This window comes from Lynx canadensis, chromosome A2 (assembly GCF_007474595.2).
Source record: "Lynx canadensis isolate LIC74 chromosome A2, mLynCan4.pri.v2, whole genome shotgun sequence".
Taxonomy (NCBI): Eukaryota; Metazoa; Chordata; class Mammalia; order Carnivora; family Felidae; genus Lynx; species Lynx canadensis.
Window position 1 is genome coordinate 13,698,409 of NC_044304.2, and position 14,972 is coordinate 13,713,380.

Here is a 14,972-nt window from a genome sequence, read left to right on the forward strand (position 1 = left end):
CTGGCTGTGATGGTACACAGCATTTAAAGGAGATGATCCTACAGCCTCAGATTGGGAGAAAAACTAAACAAAACCAAGAGGAGCTCCTGGAATCAACCCCAACCCCTCTCCATAGTCCCTGAGGCCCTGCAGGGTCCAGTTCTGCTGACCACACACTCTGCTCAACCTTGAACACATCAGGCTCACCCCTGCTCCAGGGCCTCTGCACTGGCCACGCTGCTACCCAGACACGGGGCTGTCAGCGTGCAGCACAGCCAGACCCCTGTGGCCACTGAAGTCTCAGCCCAGCACCCAGTTAGATCCTGCCAGGATCCCCATCTTCAGATGGGGCAACAGAGAGGACAGCAGTGGCGTAACCACCACAGCTGGGTGTGAACTCCTGCGGAGTCCAGCTGGGTACCCGGAACACATTGCCCCACTTCTCCAGGCCTCCATTTCCCCCTGTGTAAAGCAGGTCTGCTGTGGTCTGAGAGGAGACACCCCCCGCTCTAGTCCTGCATGACCCTGGATGTGACACAGGCTGTCTCTGGCCCCGCCCCAAGTGACAGCGGAAGAAGGTACTGGAGCCAGCAGAGTGCGGGGTAGGAGGCTTTATTTCACAGAAGGGGTAGGAGGGAGAACCTGGACAGAGGGCAGCAGGCGGGGTGGGTGGGTGGTGGTGCTTGGAGAGGGACTGGGTCAGGAAAGGGCTGCCCCCAGGCCTGTTGGGAAGGAGAAACTGAAGCCGGCCTCTGCTGAGACCAAACCCAAGGGGTTGGGGGTGGGAGTGGAAATTGGGTCTGGAGGAATGAGGGCCCCCTCCCTCCGGGATGGATATGGAGCCCGGGCCCTGCCTCAATTTCCTCCTATAGGGCCATAGTCCCTCCTGGCTCACTAGGGCCACGTGGCCCCCAAACCTCACTGCTCCCGCCCCAGAGGAGGGGGCTAGATCAGACAGGGCAGTTGACAGGGAGCCTGGGGAAGTCAGGGAGCGCGGGGTGGGGTCCACGGTGTGCGAAGGGGTGGTGGCCACCTGGGTGGTCAGTTCCTGGCAGCGATGACCACAGAGAGAGCCACGCCCCCCAGGGCAACAGCAGTCGCCCCAAACAGCCACTTCCATGGGATGGACTGTGGATAAAGGGGAGGGAAGAGAAGGCTGGAGGGTGGTCAAGACAGATACCCTGGTCTTCACCTACCAACATGGCCGAAAGAGGCCTCCCAGCAAACCATTGCTGGACAATGCCTTTCCTGCCTTCTGGCAAACTCCTACTCAAGCATCGAAACTCCCCTGTCCTAGAACACTACCCCTTCCCCTCTGGAAGAGCTATCATTCCCTGCCCTGAGCCCTCGAAATTGTGTTCCATCTCCTGCTCCAGCCCTGGCCACACAGGGCTGGGGCTTCTCTGTGTCTCCAGCATGGTCCAGCCCGGTTGACAAGGACATCAATGCTGGCAAAATGAAGAAACTCCTTCTGCATGGTGTGCCCCACCCTTAGCCCCTACCCCTCCTCTGGGAGCATCCCTGTGCCTGCCAGCCCCAGCTCACCCAGGCACCCTTGCCAGGACACTTGGCAGGCAGCCGGCTGGGGTTGCCCAGCATTTTCCGGTACAGGGCGGTCTCTGTGCTCCGCTGGGCTGCGTGCTTCTTCACCAGTTTCGAGAGCTCTGCGTGGATCGTCTGCAAGAGGTGGGTGTCAATTGGGCGAAGAACATGCAACCTGACCATCTAAACTGGACCATCATCTCTGATGCTCTGCCTTTCTGTGGCCCCTGGTCACTTTGGACTGGGTCCACTGGGACATGGAAGTTCCACCTGCCCCTCTCTGGGCCTCAGCAAAGTAGGGGCCGGCATCTCTATCCCCCTAGGTAACCAGCGGAGGAGGCAGAGCACAAGGTGGCCAGGAGAGAGGAAGATTCCGGGAGAAAAGCTGAAGACATTGACACGGCCCCGGTTAGTGGCACCCTTGGCCTCTGGGATCCCCGTGGGGGAGGGCTGAGCCCAGACCACCTATGCAGGAGTCGTGACGGTCTCAGCCAGCTGGCTGTGGCTCTTCAGCCACCGATCCCCTGTCACTCCCCAGGCTGGAACACCATAGGGAAAACCACAGCAAGAACAAGAAGACTCCAGGATGACTTCCCAGATAGGCTGGCAGGACAAGTCCCAAGGGCATCTCCTGTCTGCTCACCTTGTTGGAAGGTTCCAGCTTCAGGGCTGCCCTCAGAATGGGGATGGCCTCACTGTACTCCCCTTGCTGGGCCAGCACCTGTGGGAGGAAATGGATGGCATCACTCCAGAACCACAACGGACCGTGATCTTCTTCAAAAGACCCAGCCCTGCCAGGCTCCTGGCCACCCTGACTAGTCCCAAATCTATCACCAACAACCACCCCAGGGTTCCAGCCACCTTCACTCCCGAGCCCTCAGACTACACGAGTGCCCCACTAGGCGGTGTCATCCCAATCTGCTCCCACCCCTACATGTCAGTCTCAGCCTCTGCAGGAGACCTGGGTGTGGCCTCACCTCCTCCCTCGCCACCCTGGCTGGTTTAAGAAGCCAGGTGAATGTTTCCGAAGCTTTGGCTACAGTGGATGATTCAGAGCCAGCCAATGAGATCCAGCCTGAACAATGCTGGTGTCACTCAGAGACCAGATGCTAAGTGGGGAGGATGGAAGCCTTGGTCTTTTGAGGGGGTAAGAAGCAGCATCTCGGTCACGTTGAGAGGGAAACCCGTAGCAGACAGGCACAGCATCCTCACAACATTGCTAATGCCTGGATCCAGCCATGCCTGAAGCCAAGCACCCTGGCAGTTCCACAAGCTATTAATTCCTCCTCTTGCTTGAATCAGTTTGAGAACGTTCCTGTCACTACAACCAGCAGACACAAACATGCATGAGACCACATTAGCAGACAATCCCACTGCCCCCAAGAGGATTTTAAACCTTTGGAAAATAGGGGCAGCATTTTCTTCCCAAGTTTCTACACAGAACTCTACACACAAGTGCTTTAAAAATGCTGGGTGGAGAAAGGCCCTGTTCATGCCTCTCATAAACAGGCTGGGTGATCCACCATTTGCTTGTATCTCAATTTCCTCCATTCACTGATAAAAGGTGCTGAACTCCCTGTCAACACACACACACGCACAGACACATACGCAGACACAGACACACACACAGACACACACACACACACACACACACACACACACACCACACACACACACATATACACAAGGGCAAGGATCAACAAAAATGGGGGCGAAAGCAATTACGGTCAAATCTTCACAGGCCAAATTCATCCCTACGTTCCACAGCACTTACTGGGTACCCCCTGTGTACCTGGCCCTGTTTGCAGGGCTAGAGATTTCACACCAAGTGAGCCAGACAAAATCTCCAGCTTCTCGTAAGGGAGGTAACAGCCATAATGACACCTGTCAATGCTGACGACAACATGGAAAACATGAAGACAGGGCAGGGGGCAGGGGTGTGTGGCCGGGAGAGCTTCCTGAGGAGATGACATCAGAGCAAAGACCTGAAGGGATCAGAGAGGGGCCCATGGGGGGGCAGGGGGGGATCTGGGGTATGCATGTCTCAGGCAGAGGGCATAGGCTGTGCAAAGTCACTAGGGTGGGAGTAGACCTGGCCTGGGCAGGAACAGCGAGGAAGCTGAGCAGGATGAAGAAGAGAGGCAGAAGGTGATGGCAGGGGACCAGATGACTCAGAGCCCCAAGGGCTGCAATGAGGACTTGGCTTTTATTCCGACAAAGATGGGAACCACGGATGATTACATGCAAGGAGCAGTCACCAATAGGCTACCCCGCAGTGTCAGGGATAATAGGACCTAGGATTCAAGTCTGGCCTCGGTCAATGAATTACTGGGATTCAGGCCATACCAAAGCACCTGTCTAGGACTCAGGTTCCCCACTTGTACCCCAGAGAGCTTGGCTGGTTGATGCTTATGCCCGTCTCAAATCCAGAGTCTGGAACCAGCCCCACTGTTCTGGGCGGGGGAACCAGCCTGCCCACCTGCAGCCTATGCCCATCTGCCCGTGGCTGGCGGTCCATCCATCTGCAGCCCACAGCTCACCTTGCCCTTGCGGAAGAGCGCCTTGATGTTGTCGGGCTGGTGCTCAAGCACGAGGCTGCAGGAGCGCAGTGCTGCACGATAGTGGTCCAGCTTCAGCTGGGAGGCTGCCAGGTTGTTCAGACATTTCACCTTCAGCTGCAGGAGCTGCTCCTCCTCCTCGAATGTCATGTCCACTGTGGGAGGACGGTGCTCAGCCACGGCAGTGGTTACCACACTGCCAGGCCCCCACCACTGCCCGTCTGCGGAGCGACGGCCGCCTTCTACTTCGGGGAAATGCGCCCCGTATGCTGTGTGACTCAGGCCAAGGCCCACTCCTTCTGTACCTCACGGCAGAGGAGCCTGGGTGGGGAGGGCCTCTGAGTATCCCCGTCACAGGAGACGGGGAAAGGGGGCTCTGAGTTCCCAGTGGTGGGGCCTCCATCATCTGATCCCCCAAGCCCAGCCCCTGCCATCTGTTCCATGAGTCCTCTGGTCTCAGTTTCCCTATTTCTAACATACGCCAAGGCCAGCGCCAACCTTAGGGCGCTATCAAGGAGTCTGTAAGATGGAGGCTAGGCAACGCAAAGGCCTAACCACAGGGCACATGGATTGACACGGTCTACAGCCACCCACGTTCCTACATACACCTGCGTCTATAACATTCCACTGATCAGGGATACGCTGCAACTCCGGAGTGGACCCTAACCTAAAGATTAGGAATAGCTGAACATCTATCCATATTCTGGAATATTCTAGAACACTCGGAGTCTGAGGCCCTCTGTGGCAGAGGGAAGTTTCTGGCACACTAGTGGATGCCTCTGCAGGGGAATGGCAAGATTTGACCTGGCAGTCACCTTTGGCGCTAGAGGTGATGGCCTTGATGGCGAGGTCATAGGAATTGGCAGCCAACACGAAGTCGGCCCGCTGGTAGTGGGCATTGCCACACTCCCGCTTCCGGTTGGCCAGAGCCACACGCTCCTGCCCCGTGAGCATTTCCAGGTCGGGTCCATCCACGGCAGTCTTCAGGGTCACTTCCAGGCACAGGGCCGCGTGGGGGGGGATATATGGGCTCCTGCTGGGGGATGGGGCAAGAGCAGCACTCAGACCCAGCGGCCACTATGAACGAACCTCAGACATGCTGGTTTAGCTAGGGAGCAGGGGGGAAAGGGTTCAAGTCTTGGAGCTGGCCCCACTGTCACCCCCTCCTCAGTACACCGAAAGGGAAGTAACTTACCACCCATGAGCTACCTGACTTGGAGAGTAACTTCCCTTCCCTAAGTCTGTTTCTTTTATATAAAATTGGCAGGCAAAGGGGTCCCCCATGGGGACCCTGCTGGTGACAGGTTCTCACCTGCCCTGGGGGCCATAGCAGTACTTGGAATCAGCAGTGACCATAGCTGTCTCCCCGACATCCATGAGCGGAACGCTGAGATCCAGGGCCTGGGTGTGTAAGGGCAAGGGGTCAGGCAGGCTCAGGTGCAGAGTAGCAATGCCATGTTTGCTCCGGCCCCCCCATCTTCCGGCCCCCAAGCCCAGCCCCTGCCAGCCACCACCACCTCCCCTCCATCCCGCCTTGCCTCCTCTGCTCAACCCCAGGGCAGCTGCCAGTCCCCTCGCCCCTTCCCACCTGGATGACATCGCAGTCGCCCAGCGTGAACACCAGCTCTGGCTCTTCCTGCACCCGAGTGCCATTCTCCAGCGAAGTCTGCAGCTGCACAGTGACTACCTGGCCTTTAGCTGGGCGACTTGAGCCGGGTGGGCCCGGGACCAGCGTCTTCTTCCTTAACAGCCCATTGCCTGCCGGGGACCAGGGACGAGCAACCTGTCACTAGGCGGCTTAGATGGGTGCCTGCTCCCTGAGCACCCCTCCCCCAGCACTCAGCTGAGCCTCAAACAGCTGCTCTGCCACTTACTGGGCAGGTGATCCCATGCCTCTGGAACTGTCCCTGGCTGGACACTGGGCATTAAAGGATTAACTTAAGGGGTGATGATAATGGCCTGTCTGACCATCATCTTAAGAAAATTAAGACTCGTCCAGGGCAAAGGGCTGAGAAAAGTTGTCCTGCCCAGCATTGTCAGGCTGGCAGGGATATCCAGACTCTGGAGCCACCCCCATCTTCCTCCCCTGGTTCCAATCCAGCCCTTGATATTTGGGCCTCAATTTACCTCACCATGAAATGAGGTAGTCGGGGGGACCCCTGGAGACACCCAGTGAGCAGTTTGCTTGGTTAGCAGAGTGCCTGTGACGCCAGGCGTGTGTTCCTACCAAAGCGCCACATCGCTAAATTTAAAAGTTAAACAGAGCCAGAGGGCCTACATGCAAAAGTGCCTGTGATGGCCCCAGAGCTCATGTTTTTCTCCATGCCCCAAGCAATCACAGGAATGGCCAAATGGTCACAGCCAACAGCTACTAAGCAGGCATGAGGCCGAGCACCCTTACAAACCGCAATGAAGACACCCACTGACATCCCAAGACAACCACAGGCAATCGAGGGCTTACACCTGTGGGGCCTTGTCATACTGATACTACCTACAGTCACCCATATTCTGACATTTATCTGCATTCCATAATATTCCAACCAGTCTGGAATATAACATAACTCGAAATGTACCTTAGACTAAAAGTTAAGGACAAGAAAGTTATCGATTGATATTCTGCAATATTCTAGAATGTTCCAAATTTCTGTGCTGCTCCTTGACTTGTACATGCCCTACATCCAGTCTCAGAACCAATGACCTAGGGGATCCCTAGGGATCCCTGTGTCTAGAAGTTTCTGGGCACTAATGGTGGGTGTCCTGGAAGGGTTACAACCAGGCACTGCCTCTCATCGGGGTAGACTCTGGGGAAATCAAGTACCCTCTGAGGGTCTCAGTTTCCTTGTATAGAAGCCCAAATACTGACCTCAGAAAGTGGCTGGCTCAAATATAAAAGGACAAAATCAGGTTTGCGTGCAGAAGGACAGCAGGGCAGCTCTTAATATCAGTAAAGAGCTTCCCAAATTCTAATATGGCCAAGGGGGCTGTGTGACCTTGGGCAAGCACCGCCACTTCTCTGAGCCTCAGTTTCCTCATTTGCAAAATGGGGATATGGTAGGAATTACATCACAGGGTTGTCGTGAGGATAAAATACGATGCACAGGCCTGGCACAGAACCAGTGCTCAGTAAATATTACCTGGTGTTATTTTTAGAAGTAACAGTGTTTTTATCAGCAATAAAGATAGTATCAGTGACAATTCTGTATTATCGGTATCAGTGTTATTTAACACTCTTATTTTAACGTTAGTATCAACAGTGTAAAAATGATGTTTGACTAACGTATTTATTAGCGGACACCGACATTATTGAATAACGCTAGATATCAGTACCAGTAGCAAAAGGTTTTCTAGTTTCCAGAGTTGTTATCATGAGGTGGGGCATATGGGTGGGTTCCCCTAGTTTCTTTCTTGCAGGACTTCTCTGAGCAGCTACAATGCTAATGCATGCTATGAGCCAGACAGAAGCATGAACAAAATGGGACGTTCCGCAGATCCATCTGACCCATGGACACATTTTCAGGAGACAGGCACTTGCCAGACAAATGCCAAAAAAAGAAGCAGTGGGGGTTGGGAGCTGCCAGCGCCTGGTGTGCTGGCTGTGTGGCTCCGGGCAGGTGACTCAGCCCCTCTGAGCCTCTGTTAGCAGCTCTGGGAAACAGGGACATAACACCAGGTGGATGTGCGTGTGTGCATGTGACAACGAAAGGGATTCTTAAACATGAAGTATCTCAACCAGTTGCCTGTGGCTGGCAATCACCGTGGTTACGTGTTTTATTTCAAACCTACTTCATAGCAGAGAAGGAAAAATGAGGCTCAGGGGAGAAGGGGGCCTAGGCCAAGGTCACTTCTGAACCTGAGCTGTCCAAGCCCTGTGGGTCAACCCAAGCCACCCCTGCTCCTTACCCAGGATGTCCAGCCACTCATCAGGGGCTGGGGCGGGCTCGGGCTCAGGCTCCATGGCGGCCAGGAATTCTCGGGCCAGGGCCCCAGGCTGCTCAGCCTCCTCCAGTGGAGGCTGCCCCACGTCTTCAAGTGGTGGCAGCTCACTCAGATCTTCCTCCTCCTCCTCCTCCTCCTCCTCCTCCTCGCCCTCTGCGTCTTCCACCCCATCCAGCACCTCGAAGTCCTCAAGTGGTGGGACCCCAGCAGGCGGTGGGGCAGCGGGCTCAGGACCCGCGGCAGAGGGCTCAGCACAGGATGCCATGCTGCTGGGGGGACGGGAATTGGCCCTGGTGGGGGGAATGGATGGGGTAAGAATCCCACCACCCAGCCCCTCAAATTCTCCTCTGCATCCATTCGCCACGCTGCCAAACACTTGCTGTGTGACTCAGGGGCTCCAGGCCTCAATTTCCTCATCTATACTAGTGGGGAAAGAACCACCAAGCCGTGGACATCAATCAGTCCCAAACAATGTTAGCTATTATTACAGCTAATTATCTTTTAGTCTTTATAAATACCCAGAGAAGTAGGAAACATTCCCCTCCCCCATATTTTGCAGAAAAGGAAATTGAGGCCCAGAGGGGCAAAGTCATTTACCCAAGGTCACAGAGCAAGGCAACTGCAGGGGCAGAATTTGAACCTGGGGCTTATCTGATTAAATGCCCAAAGGGGGTGCTGGGATTTTTTTAGGGCGACTGAAGTCTCAGGAAGTCTATTTTTAGAGCCCAAAGGGAATTGAGTCTTCACCAGGGCTCCCTACCTTCAGCTGCCCCTTCTCCTATGGGGAGCCACCTAGAAATCCCAAGCCTTCTCTTTCCATAACCTGAACCTAATACCACTCCCCCAACACCAAAGACCCTGGCCCAAACTCTTCCCTGGGAGCCCTTTCTCCTCTTCTCAAGCCTCCAGACCATTCTCAAAGTAGCCTCCTTTACAAGAGTGATCAAGACCCCCGTGGCATTCTACAGCCTCTTCCTTGGGCCATCAACTGTCCCCTTCCCTCAGGCCCCAAGCTCGGAGCTGGTAGAGCCTAGCCATCATTCTAACCCACAGCATCCTCTCCCTAACCCTCACCTGCCTGCTCCTTCCGGTCTTTGGCCCCATATTCTGAGACCCTCCCAGCCCCTACCCCCACAATCCCCTGCGCCCGCATAGCTCGCCCTCAGCCCCCCCCCCCCAACCACCGCCCCCAGCCCGGGCCAGCTACCCCCACAGCCACTCAGTCGACCCGTAAACACCCTGATGTCCCCAGACGCCCCTCTCCGGATCGCATAACACTCTACGCCCTCTAGACGCCCCCGGCCCAGGCCTGGTTCTTCGTCAACCTCCCACCCAGGGCCCCAACGCTTCATGCCTCTTTGACGCCACCAGTCTGGGGCCCCCGACCCCTCGCACCCCTCGGGGGCCCAGGCCCTGCACTTCTCTGGCAGCAGCGCCCCCACCCACTCCCTTCAGCCCCATTCGGTCCCCACCCCCGGTTGCCCCCGCTCGGCCGCGCCCCCTCTAGCACTCCGACCCTCCGCTCCCCCCGCAACCGGTTCGCCTCCCCCCGCGGCCTTTGGCCCCGCCCATCGGCCCCAGCCCCCGCCGCCCCAGCACCCAGACCAGCCCAGGCCTGGGTAGCGCCCCCAGCCGGGGCAACCCTGCCGGCGCCCCGGGACACGTGCCTCCGGCTCCGGGACCCCCGCCTGGGGTCCTGCGCCCCCCTCCCCGCCCCCAGCCGCGGCTGCCGCGCCTCGGGAACCAGGCTCGGGCGCCCGGCCCCGCCCCCACCACGCCCATTGGTCGCCGCTGCTGCGACTGCAGCACCCATTGGCTCCAGCACACATCCGTCTTGGGAGCAAACACCACCCTCTTCCTGCTTGTTTCCGCGGGGCGTTCTTAAAGGGGCAGAGACTGCCGCGCCACCCCGGACGGGGGCGGGGGCGGGGGCGAGAACCAGGACGGGGAAGAGGGCCGGGGCGGGGGCAGGGGCGGGGGTAGCAGGCGGAGGGTCTACAGACCCAAGTCTGTTCGCCAATACGCGCCGGGTTGCCTAGCGGGAATCTGCTCCCGTCTGAGCTTCGTCTTGCTCATCTGCAAAATGGGGATAAACACCCCCATCCGCGCACTCTCACCTTGGGGGATTTGGGGAGGACAGCCTTAAAAGGTATTGCCTTAAAAAGCTCAGTCTTGAGCATCAGGGCAGCTCTGGGACTGCTGGATAACCCACCCTGTAGCCCTAGTTACGAACGTGGTCCCAAGGTCCTGAAGGGGAGCGATCACCCAAGAGCACACAGAATCCCCGCCTCACCCTCGCGTGGTCTGTGTAATCCCCTGAAGGTTGCCTTTTGCATACAGAAGGAATTCAATTAGTGGCTAGGTGAGCGACTGAGCAACCAGGTCCGCTGGAAGGAGTTTCTCCTCCCTGCACCCTCTGCTAGAGGGTGATAAGGTACCCATGGCTTTGGGAGAAGGTGGCAGTGTCGATTAGATGGATTTTTATGGATCTTGTTTTTTTTTTGGGGGGGGGGGCGCTTACTCTTCCTTCGCTCTATTTTATTTCCTTCCCGGGGTTTACTCATTTACAGAACGATCTTACATCTTTTGCTTCCCTCCTCTTATCCTGTTTTGCTCCGTTCTGGAAAGAATTTTGCCTGTTTTGTCCCCACCGCATCCATGAATACCTAGAACCTATGGGAGTTCAATTGATGAATGAATAATTGAATGAATGAATGGATGAATGAATGAATCACTGGCTATTGGAGGTAGCTAACACTGGAGGAGGTAACTGGCTTTTGTAGGTAACTAAGGTCAGATTGTAGCTCCTTGCGAGGTCACCTCCTACAGGAAGCTTTCCCTGACCTCCCCAAGGCAAGGGCTGGTTGGCTGTCCTCTTAGCATGATGAACCTCTGCTTCCGAACTGATTTTATGTCTGTGCCATTATCTGACTTACCTCTGCCTTGCCCACTATATTAGAAAACTCTCAAAGCCTTGGAATTGTCTACTGTTTGCCATTGTTTTAGCGCTGGGGCCTACACAGTGACTGGCACAAAAGGAGAGGGGGTGAGGGGAATTCAGGAAAATCATTGTGGTTGGGAGGAAGGCAGGCTAGCCAGCCTCAGAGGTGCTAGGCTAGTGAGGATATGTAAGAAATTTCCTGGGAAAGAACATCAAATAAACTCTGGGCCAGTGGTGGTTTTGAGGGACTTGGACTTTTCCCTGTCCACCTCTAAACCTCAGTGTTTTCATCTGCCCAATGGAGTCTCTTACCCATCCAGCTTCACCTCTGTTATAAAGGCTGGAAGAACTGTAATAAACAATGAGGGGTGGGGCACCTGGGTGGTTCAATCGGTTGAGCGTCTGACTAGCTCAGGTCATGATCTCTCGAAGTTCACAAGTTCCAGCCCTGCCTCCGGCTGTGTGTTGACGGCTCAGAGCCTGGAGCCTGCTTTGGATTCTGTGTCTCCCTCTCTGCCCCTCCCCTGCTCACACTCTGTTTCTGTTTCTCTCTTAAAAATAAACATTAAAAAAAAATTTTTTTTTTTTAATAAATAAATAAACAACGAGGGGTGCCTGGGTGGCTCAGTGAGTTAATCAACCAACTCTTGATTTCCACTCAGGTCATAATCTCACGGTTCATGACATCGAGCCCCACATCAGGCTCTGCGCTAACAGTGTGGAGCCTGCTAGGGATTCTCTCTCTCCCTCTCTCTCTCTCTGCCCCTCTCCTGTGAGCACACACTCTGTCTCAAATTTTAAAAAACACAGGGGCGCCTGGGTGGCTCAGTCAGTTAGGCATCCGACTTCGGCTCAGGTCATGATCTCGCGGTCCATGAGTTTGAGCCCCGCGTCGGGCTCTGTGCTGACAGCTCAGAGCCTGGAGCCTGTTTCGGATTCTGTGTCTCCCTCTCTCTCTGCCCCTCCCCCGTTCATGCTAAGTTAAATATAAACTGAGAACAGCAACTGATACAATAACAATAATAATGGCTGACAGCACAGGTGAAGGGAAACACTTTACATGTATTTAATCCTCACATCAGCCTTATGAGACAAATACATACCCTGATATTTGGAGGCCGTGTCATGTACTGCATCATGTTGCAATGTCAGTTCCCTGGTGAACTGGACTTTTTATTGTTATGATGTGCCCCTCTTTATCTCAATGCTTCTTGCCTTAGGGTGGGCTTTGTCTGATATTAAGATGGCATGCTTGTTCTCTTTTGGTTCACTTTTAATTTTTGTTTGTTTGTTTAAAGTAGGCTTCACACCCAGCGTGGAGCTCAATGCAAGGCTTGAACTCATGACCCTGAGATCAAGACCTAAGCTGACATCAGTAGTCGGACTCTTAACTGACTAAGGCACCTGGGTGCCTCCAGCTCTTTTTTTTTTTTTTAAGGTTATTTATTTATTTTGAGAGAGAGAGAGAAGTGGGAGGGTAGGGACAGAGAGAGAGGAAGAGAGAGAGAGAGAGAGAGAGAGAGAGAAACCCAAACAGTCTCCATGCTGTCAGCACAGAGACCGATGCAGGACTTGATCTCAAGAACTGTGAGATTGTGACCGGAGCAGAGATCAAGAGTCAGATGCTTAACTGTTTGAGCCACCCAGAGCCCCTCTTTTTTTTTTTTTTTATTGGCTCATTAAAATTTTTTTTTAATGTTTATTTATTTTTGAGAGAGAGACAGAGCACAAGCAGGGGAGGGGCAGAGAGAGAAAGGGAGACACAGAGCCCAATGCAGGGCTCAAACCCACGAACCCTGAGATCATGACCTGAGCCTGAAGTCAGACACTTAACCAACTGAGCCACCCAGGCACTCCATTGGCTCAGTTTTTAAATGCTCCATCCTTTTGCAACCTTTACCTTTCACCTTTCTGTATCCTTATGTTGTACATGTGTCTCTTATAAGCAGCACAGAATTGGGTTTTGCTTTTTGATCTAGTCTGCCTGTCTTTGTCTTTTAACTGGGGCATTTGGCCTATTTACATTCAATGTAATTATAGACCTTTTTGGACTTAAATTTGACTTCCTGTGTGTTTTCTCTCTGACCCACCTGCTCCGTGCTTCTTTTCTCTTTCCTTTATGGCCTTTCTTAGGATTGGATTCATGTTTTTTTGGTAAGACTATCTTCGTCTTACAGATGGGGAAACTGAGGCACAGAGACAGTAATTACCTTGTTCAAGGTCACAGGGATGAAAAACAATATAAGCCAGGTCTCTTCCCCTGTTGAGTTTCTATTCCACCTCCGGAGGTGGATATTGCACAATGATGCAAGTAAGTATCTAATTGCAGCTGTGATAAGCACGAAGTAGGAAATAAAACTAAAAAAGTGGCAGAGAGACGCTTCCAGTCCCTAGACTGTGGCGTCCCCTCAACAATGTCCCCATCACTGGATTGACTGTTCTCATCACTTTTCACCCTCTCCCTTGGACACACACAGGGGTTAAATATTTTCTTGTCTCTGATCCACTGTGCACCAAACATTTGGGGCCAACCAAGTCCCTTTTAGCCTTGACTTGTAGCTTCTATCCCTGCCAGTACCCTCATAAAGGTTTCCTGGCTTCCAACAGAGCCCAAGATACCCATTAAAAAGGTTGGTTTCTCCAGCCTGGGCCTTTTCTGCTGCAGCCTGCAGACAGAGCCATGGTTCTCAGCAACCCCAACCCAGGCTCTTCTCTTAGTACTGGTTGCTGCCTGGCTCACAGAACTCCACAGTTCTTAGAGAAATCAAATCTACACTCTGTGATTCTCTCAGCCCTGAACGATTGTCAACACCTAGAAAACTCCTAATCCTATCTCAAAACCCCATCCAGATGTACCTGCTTCCTTGCCTCCGAATGAGTCCTCATACCGCACTCCTCAGGTTCCTCCAAGTTTAAGTCTCTCCTCTCTATAGTCCTGCATTATTCTCCTTGGTATTGGCATTGTCTGTGTCAGATACTGTCTCCTTTCATCCTCCAGGGCTAGGCAGGGATTGAATACTCTTTGGATCTCCAGAATATGGGCCACACCCAGAGGAAGTGCCTAGAGGGTTTACTGAACAATTTTTAAAACTGCTGAACTAAATATATAAGAATCTTGATCCTCATTAACTTTTCAGGGAATGAAGGCAGCAGAATGTGGGAGTAAAAAGTTTGCCGTCAGTTTACTGAGGGCTTATAGTGGGCCCAGCCTTATTGTAAGGAAGTAATCTGTATGATTTTACAAGGCTAAGCCATTTGCCCAAATCCACTCGGCTAGGATGTGACAGAGCTGGAATTAGAACTCAGATATGTCCAAATTCAGGGCTCTAAAAGAGTCCTCTATGTACCCAAAGGCATGTATGTATCTTCCAAGGTTTCAACAACCTTAAGAGGCAGATGCTATGATCACTCAGTTAACAAACTGAGACCTAGAAAAATTAGATCTATAATGTGTAACAATACACATAAGACTGCAGTAATTAGCGATAATTAATTGCTAACGTTTATTGAGCCAGTACTATTTGCCCTGTTTTGTTCATGCATTTAACTTGAATTATCTCACTTAAAGTGCATCTTTGTATCAGTGTGAGTGAATTCATGGTTTTCAGTATATTAAAAAGGAGACAGATATAGAAGGAAATATAAATGTATATGCATTGGTTAGCATATATATCTCCTAACTCTTATTGCTGAGGGGGTCTTTGAGCAATGATACTCCAATAGCAGTGAGCACACACCTAGCACCCAGATCGTGGTTTCTCAATACCATTCTCCAAGAAAAGGAACCAGGATCCCTAGAGAAATGGCATGGAACATCTTGTAGTACTAAAGTAAGGAAGTGCTCAGAGAAAGATGGAGACATTAAAAGAACATAGAAGTTACAAAGGAGCAGCAAAGTAAATAATAGAAATTAATTATTGGGGCACCTGGCTGGCTCAGTCAGTGAAGCATGTGACTCTTGATTTCAAGGTCATGAGTTCAAGTCCCACATTGGGTGTGTGCCTACTTAAAAAAAA

At 53.0% G+C, this 14,972-nt stretch overlaps 1 protein-coding gene across 2 annotated transcripts; it reads right to left on the bottom strand.

Moving 5' to 3' along the window:
• Window positions 1-575: 575 nt before the first annotated feature.
• FKBP8 (FKBP prolyl isomerase 8) lies at window positions 576-9,776 on the bottom strand. 2 transcript variants are annotated; one of them, XM_030304802.1, is made up of 9 exons: window positions 9,683-9,776; window positions 7,980-8,305; window positions 5,668-5,837; window positions 5,392-5,480; window positions 4,895-5,112; window positions 4,062-4,234; window positions 2,165-2,242; window positions 1,525-1,656; window positions 576-1,107 (listed from the first exon to the last, which is right to left on the bottom strand). In XM_030304802.1, exons 2-9 carry the CDS (start codon window positions 8,278-8,280, stop codon window positions 1,021-1,023), a joined length of 1,248 nt encoding a protein of 415 aa, XP_030160662.1. In that variant the 5' UTR covers window positions 8,281-8,305; window positions 9,683-9,776; the 3' UTR covers window positions 576-1,020. The 2 variants fall into 2 exon arrangements, with proteins under 2 accessions (XP_030160662.1, XP_030160659.1); XM_030304799.1 differs by having other exon boundaries at window positions 4,895-5,115.
• Between the last annotated feature and the right edge of the window lie 5,196 nt (window positions 9,777-14,972).